We start from the raw sequence: 8979 nt of genomic DNA, 5'->3' as shown, positions 1-8979 counted from the left end.
GCCAATCACCCCCTCCCCGCCCTGGCGACCCCTCACCCCCAGCAGCAGTATTCGGCCTGAGCAGGAGCTGGTGCTGCAGTACCGCTCCGACAGGTTCAGCCTGTCCACCAGGCCGCTGATGGCCGGGTCCACTCCGCCGGCCCGGCTGCGGTCGGTGCCGGGCCGCAGCCGCTGCTCTTTGCGCATGCGGAACGGCTCCATGGCGGCTCGCTCGCTCGCGGGGTGGGTGGGGGGGGGAACGACCGTTAACGGCCGCGGCGCGAGAGGCCCGGGTGACGGCGCCCCCCGCAGGACAAACAGCGCAGCAGGCGGAGCGCGACCGCTACTTCCGGTGCCGACTTCAAAACCCCAGCGGCAGGTTTGCAATTTTTTCCATCTGCTCGATTTATTCGCTTTATTTTTATTTCGTTAAAACGGAGCCGCTGTGAATTGGCGGGCCCGGTTACGGTGTCGATGTAGACCGATGCTCTTCCTCTTCTATTGCTGCAATTTAGCTCTTTAAAACCGTTTAAAGTCATATTGTGTTTGAACCATGTCACTCAGCCACGTCCTGCAGTTTGTTCAAACACACACACACTCTCAGGCTCAATTTATATTTTAAACAAATGCATTGTTTTCCAAATGGTTTTGGATAGAGTAAATAAGGAGAAACTGTTTCCAGTGGCAGGAGGGTCGGTAACCAGAGGGACACAGATTGAAGAGAATCAGTGAAAGAGCCTGGGAGGCGGGGGGGGGAGATGAGGATAATTTATTTTACACCAAGTTGTTGGGATCTATGAGGTGGAAGCAGATTCAATAATAACTTTCAAAGAGGAATTGGATAAATAACTGCAAAAGATGAATCTGCGGGACTGCGGGGAAAGATGCAGGGGGTGGGGGGCGAGTGGGACTAATTGGAGAGCTCTTCCAAAGGGCCAGCACAGACACGACGGGCTGAATGTACTGTCAGATTCTCTGCCTCCGAACGTGATCTTAGTCCAATAAATTAAAAAAAAGATGAAAGCAAAAAAAAAGATGAAAGCAAAAAAAAAAACTGCGGGTGCTGGAAATCCAAAACAAAAACAAAAATACCTGGGAAAAACTCAGCAGGTCTGGCAGCATCGGCGGAGAGGAACACAGTTAACGTTTCGAGTCCGAACGACCCTTCAACAGAACTGAGGAAAAATAGAAGAGAGGTGAAATAATGATCTTAGTCAAGTTGACCAACCGTCCTTTTTTTAACAGGATTGTCTTGTACTTTTGACATTTGTAGGAAATTTCCCCAAGACGTCATTTGTAAACACGTTGGAAGCAGTTCGGAGAAGGTTTACCAGACTAATACCTGGAATAGGGGCGGGTTGTCTTATGAGGAAGGGTTGGTCAGGCTGGGCTTGTATCCGCTGGAGTTTAGAAGAGTAAGAGGCGACTTGATTGAAACAAATAAGATCCTGAGGGGTCTTGACAGGGAGAATGTGGAGAGGACGTTTCCTCTTGTGGGAGAATCTAGAACTAGGGGGTCACGGTTTAAAAATAAGGGGTCGCTCATTTCAGACTCAGATGAGGCATAATTTTTTCACTCAGAGGATTGTGAGTCTTTGGAACTCTCTTCCTGAAAAGGCGGTGGAAAGAGAGTCTTTGAATATTTTTAAGGCAGAGGTGGATAGATTCTTGGTAAGGAAGGGGGTGATAGGTTATCGGGGGCAGTTGGGATGCCGATTTCAGATTACTATCAGATCAGCCATGATCTTATTAAATGGCGGAGCAGGCTCGAGGGGCTGAATGGCCTACACCTGCTCCTTGTTCATATGTTTCACGTATTTCCATTTGTGCCCCAAAGTCTGGTGCTCCTGACAATCTGAAAAGTTCTGGTCTCTCAGGCGGCGATGTGGGAGTCTCCTATTGTCACTTGGGCGTGGACAATCAGGGCCTAGCATTCCCGGCATGAGGAGAAGGTGTGATGACGACACGAGGTGAGGCTTTGTGGGGGGAGTGCTGGTGTGTCTTGACCCAACAGGGTACTAGAGGCAGTGGTGTGATCGGGACGGGACCGGAGAGGGGAGAGAGAGCTAGAGTTAAGGAACTGACTCTGACGATGCTGAGGGATCTCCCAGCTAACTCAACACGTCTGTTTGCATAATTTCTTGCCGTCAGCCATTTTAGACACATTGAGTTGACTGTTTGAAGTGGAGGAAGATTCTGCAGTTTATGCAAGGAGTTGAGCATCTCACAAATTTTGGAATACAATGGTCTCCCTCTGCTATCTCAGCCACTTGTGACAAGTCGGGTATCAGTTACCCAAGTCACAATCATCCTTCGGGGGCCTGGCCCAGTCCTATGCACAAATTGCTAGCTTTGGCTCAAACTCAAAATGGCCTCACCTCAGTCGATTTCAAGATCTTCTGAATCTCAGGCTTCTCCAGGGCCATCCACACCTAAAACCATTAAAAGACAGTGTGTGTTTAGACAGCAGTGGCTTCAGGATCAGGACTATAACTGCTGGTTGAAATCCCACACTGGAAATAAGCACGAAGCATACTGCACCACCTGTTCCAAATGTTTCTCGATAAGCCATGGTGGGCTGAATGATGTGAAACAGCACGCTGCGGGACAACAACACAAGGTGAAAATAAGGGCGATGGCTTGTCAAGGGAAAAGGATCCAAGCATTTTTCCCCACCAAAACTTCTTCAGAGGCAGAAAAGTTATCGCTTATTGGAGTGGCAACTCTATCCCGTATGGCTGTAGCGTCAAAAGATAAGTGTCTTAACAAGTGATTTCACTGTGAGACTAGATATTTTGAAACTGTCACTGTCAAAGTTATAAGTTTAACAAATCCAAAAGATCACATTAAAGGAACATTTACTGCAAGATTTCATGTTTATATCAAGCTTTTATTGGGTTCAGCTATGGCAGGAATTGTTAGAATCATACAAAATGGTACATCAAATTATATATTAATGAAAAAGTCGCCAAATTTGAGTTTCATTGAATGGTAGCTGGACACAATGTCCAAGTTCAATTCACAGGTGAAATTACAGTTAAAGTGAGCATATGAATCCAGGTTGCATGAATAAATCATGTAGGCAGTAATTTGTGTGGGACAAGGGTATCTTTTACATATTTTCAAGTCTTGACGGCATCTATTTTCAATGAAAATAGGGAATAAGAATGCATCAGATGGCACCATTTCACAGTGAAAAATGCTATAGCTCCTCACTGTGGGAGGGAAGACGTTCCCCTCTTACACCACTCCCCACCCCTCCACCCCAGTCACTTTGTTGCCTCATGCTTGGTCTCTTTGCTCATTCGCATGATTCAGTGTCCCTTATATTTTTCTTAAGAGTTGGTCACCCTGAGTGCATGGCACAGCCAGAAAATAAAAGAAAGAAATAACATTAAAACCCTTCCTTAGTTTGATTAAAATCATAAACCTGAATCTATAGTGCTTTAAAAAAGTAGGTAATGAAAACTCAAATGTGTCAGCTGTGGCTTAGTGGGTCGCACTCCCACCAAGTCAGAATGTTGTAAGTTCAGGTCCCACTCCACGGTGACAAAAATAAACAGGGTAACTGCAACTATATAGTGACACAGTAGTGCCCCTCCGACAGTGCAGCACTCCCTCGGCACTACCTCTCCGGCAGTGTGATGCTCCCTTGGCACTGCCCCTCTGACAGTGCAGCACTCCCTTGGCACTGCCCCTCTGACAGTACAGCACTCGCTTGGCACTGCCCTCTAACAGTACAGCACTCCCTTGGCACTGCCCTTCAGTGACCAGGTACAATTTGCTCTCTTTTGGACTCTGGTAAATTTCCAAGAAGAAAAACCCGAGGGGAATAACACAAAACTCCAGGACATTAATCTAAACGTAAATCCTATTACATACTCTAACTGGTTGTGCTGGCAAAGTGATCCTTTTATCGCCCAAAGCAGTACATACAGCAGTAGTTTTCTTTTAACCCTCAAACTGACTGTCTGATAGATATTAATCAGGCTTTGTGTTTCAAACTGCAACAACTGCTTCTGCTGGCTCTCTGTTCCATGTATAATTTGCCAGATGCAATGCTGATCTTCACTATGATTTTATGTTAACTGGCCCTGTCAGTTATTTATTATCATGATAAAAGTCAAGAAGCTCAAGATATCAACATCTTGCATACTGACAATTGGAAACACTGCACATTTTGCCTCAGGAGCCTGAGTTTGAATCCAACTCCAGGTACTGACTGAGTGACTGCTGCTTGCGTGAATCAGCATCAAATGCGATTGAGTTTGAGTAATCTCCACCTGTCTCATAACATACAGTCTCCTGCTGATCATTTCAATTTTTCTTTTCTGCCTTGCAAAAAGTTGTATTATTCAATCAATTTTAATTCGGAAATGTGGAAGATATTGATGGTTGAGAGACAGGCACTTGTGAAAAGACTTACACTTCTGTAGAACCTTTCATGACCCCAGGATGTTCCAAAGCATTTTACAGTCAATAAAGTACTTTTAGGAACAGGGCAATCAATTTGTACACAGCAAACTCACAGAAATAGCAGTGTAATATCGATCAGATAATCTGTTGTAGTGATGTTCAATGAAGGGTGAATATTGACCAAGATACCAGAAAGACCTCCCTCTGCTCTTTGAAATAGTGTTGTGGGATATTTTCTGTCTACCTGAGAAGGCAGACAGGACCACAGTTTAACATCTCATCCAAAAGATGAGTGCAGCAAAACCCTCAGTACTGCACTGCACTGGGAGTTTTCGCCTAGATTTTTAAATTCTTTTTATTCATTCACGGGATGTGGGTGTCGCTGACTGGGCCAGCATTTATTGCTCATCCCTAATTGCCCTTGAAAAGGTGGTGGTGAGCTGCCTTCTTGAACCGCTGCAGTCCATGTGGTGTAGGTACACCCACAGTGCTGTTAGGAAGGGTGTTCCAGGATTTTGACCCAGCGACAGTGAAGGAACGGCGATATATTTCCAAGTCAGGATGGTGAGTGACTTGGAGGGGAACTTCCAGGTGATTGTGTTCCTATCAATCTGCCCTTGTCCTTCTAGATGGTAGTGGTCGTGGGTTTGGAAGATGCTGTCGAAAGAGCCTTGGTGAGTTTCTGAAGTGCGTCTTGTAGATTTTGTGCTTTTGACTGGGACTTCAACCCACAACTTTCTAACTCATTTTTATCCACTGAGCCGTGGTAGACACATTAAATTGTGTGTATTGCAGGGATTTACAGGAGTGTGAGAGGTTTTAATGCAATAACTAATGTAATTTTAGATCATCATGGCTTCTGGAAGATCAGCTGCATCCCTCATGCGGGCTGTGCGAGTATCTGAATTTGGTGGGCCAGCAGTGCTCAAGTTACAATCGGATATTCCTGTACCTAGCCCAAGTGAAAATCAGGTAAGATGCATCTGTCTACTGAGTAACATAACGTTAAGGGCCCTCAATGATACAGTCGAACAGGGCTACTTTCAGACCTAGAACTGAGGCTCAAATTCAGATTTGTTTGATCGGTCATATTAGATTTGGGTTATGAAGTGGTAAGCAATACAAAGCTCGATCCAGTTTCTTTTAGTTGAAAGGATCCTAAGCATATGAAGCTTGGTCAATGTCAACCCAACTCTTCAAGTGCAGAGCAGCTTTTATATAGAACCTCGGTCAGACCACACTCAGTACTGTGTTCAGTTCCATATTATAAAAAGGATATTGAGACACTGGAGAAGGTATAGAAGTGCTTTTTATTTCTTTATTCTTTCATGGGATGTGGGCATTGCTGACAAGGTTAGCATTTGTTGTCCATCCCTAATTGCCCTTCAGTTGATTGGCTTGCCACAACATTTTAGAGGGCAGTTAAGAGTCGACCACATTACTGTGGGTCTGGAGTCACATGTAGGCCAGACCAGGTAAGGACGGCAGATTCCCTTCTCTAAAGGACTTTAGTGAACCAGATGGATTTTTACAACAATTGACAATGGTTTCATAGACACAATTACAGAGACTAGTTTTTAATTCCAGATTTATCAGTTGAGTTTAAATTTGACCAGTTGCCATGGTGGGACTTGAACCCGTGTCCAAAGAGCGTAAGTCTGTGCCTCTGGATTACTAGTCCATTGATATTACCCGACACCACCGTCTCCCCCACCATCTCCCCCAAAGATGATACCAGAACTGAGAAGTTTTAATCAGAAAAGACAGAATACATTGTTCTGCAAAAGAGGAAAGCTCTTGGGTAACAGGATAGAAGATGTCAAAATTACTGATAGATAGTGTAGATGTAAAGAAGATGTTTCCATTTGTGGGAAAGGGCATAACTAGAGGTCATCAATATAAGATGGTCACCAAGAAATCCAGTCAGGAATTCAGAAGAAACTTCTTCACTCAGAATGAGTGGAAATCGCTACCACAGGGAGTGTTGAAGTGAATAGCATAGATGCATTTAAGGGTAAGTTAGCTAAACATTTGAGGGAGAAGGGAATAGATGGTTATAATGGTAAATTTAGATGAGTAAAGATGTGAGGAGATTCGAGTGAAGCATGTTCCTGTGCTGTGCATCCTACGTAATCCAATGAATGAGTTGGGAGGAGGAAGAAGAGTTGCTGGTGGTTTTGAGTTTGGGGGAAGTAGTCAAGATCTTGTCTTGAGACCATGCTTCACACGAGGTGGGAATGTTTGATCCTGACAGTTTATGCCAACATTGAATTATTTCACCCCCATTACCCCCCCAGTGATCAAGAATAACAAGGCGTGTGGTCCGCACAACATTCCTGCAGAGAGCTATAAAGTTGGTGGTCATGAATTCTCGCTCAAAGTCTCAAAAATCTGGGAAGAGGTATTACCTCTGACTTCTGCAACGGCATCATTGTTTTACCTTTCAAGAAGGGTGATAAATCAATTTCTGAAAACTATTGAGGTTTGTCGCTCGATAAATCCAAGTGTCTGGAACAACACACATGGCCTTTATTGATACTCCAAAGGTTTTTGCCTCCATGAACTGCAAAGCCCATTGGAAAGTCCTCCTAGAGACTTGGATGTCTAGAAAAGTCTGTTACTATCCTGCATCTGTTGCATGATGGTATGAAAGCAACTGTCCTTTGTAATGGATTGGAGACTGTGCCCTTTCGTATCCAGATGGGCATTAAGCAAGACTGTGTGATTGAGCCAATTCTTTTCACCATCTACCTTAGCTTGGTCATGACTAAGTCTCACAAGGGGTCATGATTGAGTTTCGACTCAATGGGAAGCTTTTCAGCCTCAATAGGCTGGTAACCAAGGCTATTATCAAATAGATAGAGGAATAGCAAGGCTGCTCTGACCCTGGAGTGCACATCCTGTTCCATGTACGGACTCCAGGACATTTCCTGGATAACCATATGTGCAGGAAGCATCGTCAGCTGCAACAACTTGAGCTCCGGGCTTTGGAGCTTGAGCAGCAGCTGGCGTCACTGCGGCATGTCCACAAGAGTGAGAGCTTTGCGAATAGTGCGTTTATAGATGTGGCTGCCCTGCAGCTTAAGAGTATGCAGGGAGAGAGGGAATGGGTGACCACCAGGCAGTTGAGAAGAAATAGACAGGTAGTGCAGGAGTTCCCTGAGTGCATCTCCCTCTCCAATCAGTATTTAGTTCTGAGTTACTGATGAAAGTGATGGTTTGTCTGAGGAGTGCGGGGTGAGCTGAGCTGTACAGGGTGGTGGGGGAGGGGGAGGGCAAGAAGAAGACTAGAAGTGCAATAGTGATAGGAGATTCGATAGTTAGGGGAACAGACTTGCATTTCTGCATCCAAAGATGTGAATCTGAGATGGTTTACTTGCGGTAGCGACTCAAAACCCAGTAGCAGTTTTGTAGCTTTTCAATCTGGTCAATTTAATCGCTTCATTTTTATTTAATTAATCGCACCAGCTGTGAATTGGTGGGTCCAGTTATGGTGGCAATGTTACCAATGCAGCTTCTATTGTAAAGGTGCAATTTAGTTCCTTAAAACTATTTAAAGCAATATTGTATTTGAACCGTGTTGCTGAACAATACCCCACAGTTTGTGCAAACACAATCTCAGAGGCTCATTTTATATTTTAAACAAATGCCTTGTTTCCCAACTGGTTTTGAGGGATTTTGATAATAAATAAGAATAAAATAAGGAGAAACTGTCTCCAGAGGCAGGAGGGTCAGTAACCAGAGGGATACAGATTGAAGAGAATTGGTAAAAGAATCAGAAGGGGAATGAGGAAATTTTGTTTACAATTTGAGTTGTTGTGATCTGGAAGGCGCTGCCTGAAAGGGTGGTGGAAGCAGATTCAGTAATAACTTTCAAAAGGGAATTGGATAAATACTTGAAGGGGAGAAATCTTCAGGGTTATGGGGCAAGAGTAGGGGGAGTGGGACTAATTGGATAGCTCTTTCAAATGGCCACCTTCTGTGCTGTAGGATTCTATGATTCTGTGCAGCCTCACTGGTGCCAAGTCAAAGATGTCATTGACTGAACGCCCCTCCTCCGGGGAGGGGGTGGTGAACAGCCAGCGGCTATGGTCCACATTGATACCAATGACATAGGTAGAAAGAGGGATGTGGTCCAGCAGTCAGTATTTAGGGAGCTAGGTAGGAAATTAGTAAACAGGTTCTCAAAAGTGGTAATCTTTAGATTACTCTCAGTACCATGCATAAGTGAGTAAAAAGATGAATGCATGGCTGGAGAGATGGTGCAGGAGGGAGGGCTTTATATTCTTGGGACACTGGAACTGGCTCATGGGGAGATGGAATCTGGACGGTTTGCACCTAAACAGAGATGGGACCATTTCTCTTGTTGAGTGATTTGCTGGTGCAATTGGAGTGTTTTTAAGATAACTTGGTCGGGGTGTGGGAAAAAGGAGATAATATCGGCGAGGAATACCAAGGAGCACAGAATATTGGGAGATACAGATAGTACTAGAGTAGGAAATAATAAAGTATTAGGTAGGTTCGCGTTAGAGGGAAAGTAATAAAGTCTAAATTAGGGTTACATTGCATGTATGTGAATTCGTT

At 44.5% G+C, this 8979-nt stretch overlaps 2 protein-coding genes across 5 annotated transcripts in view; one reads left to right on the top strand and one right to left on the bottom strand.

The window, feature by feature from the left end:
* The window catches only part of tyw3 (tRNA-yW synthesizing protein 3 homolog (S. cerevisiae)), a 25931-nt gene extending 24950 nt beyond the window's left edge, over positions 1 to 981 (bottom strand). Inside the window, exon 1 of the mRNA XM_078560659.1 lies at positions 37 to 981. Within this exon, the coding sequence (XP_078416785.1) occupies positions 37 to 201 (165 nt within the window). The 5' untranslated portion in view covers positions 202 to 981. The remainder of the gene's footprint in view (positions 1 to 36) is intronic.
* The window catches only part of cryz (crystallin, zeta (quinone reductase)), a 1066321-nt gene that overhangs the window by 1000209 nt on the left and 57133 nt on the right, over positions 1 to 8979 (top strand). For 2 of the 4 annotated variants that reach the window (XM_078560653.1, XM_078560655.1), the window contains exon 2: positions 5242 to 5367. In XM_078560653.1, the coding sequence (XP_078416779.1) occupies positions 5248 to 5367 (120 nt within the window). In that variant the 5' untranslated portion in view covers positions 5242 to 5247. Of the gene's footprint in view, positions 1 to 1851; positions 1950 to 5048; positions 5070 to 5241; positions 5368 to 8979 lie in introns of those variants that run through there. The other 2 variants (XM_078560654.1, XM_078560652.1) reach the window with 2 other exon arrangements.

The sequence above is a fragment of the Cetorhinus maximus genome, chromosome 17 (genome assembly GCF_964194155.1).
Source record: "Cetorhinus maximus chromosome 17, sCetMax3.hap1.1, whole genome shotgun sequence".
NCBI classification, from domain to species: Eukaryota; Metazoa; Chordata; class Chondrichthyes; order Lamniformes; family Cetorhinidae; genus Cetorhinus; species Cetorhinus maximus.
The sequence above is the reverse complement of the archived record's forward strand: the minus strand, read 5'-3'. Positions and strand labels throughout refer to the sequence as shown.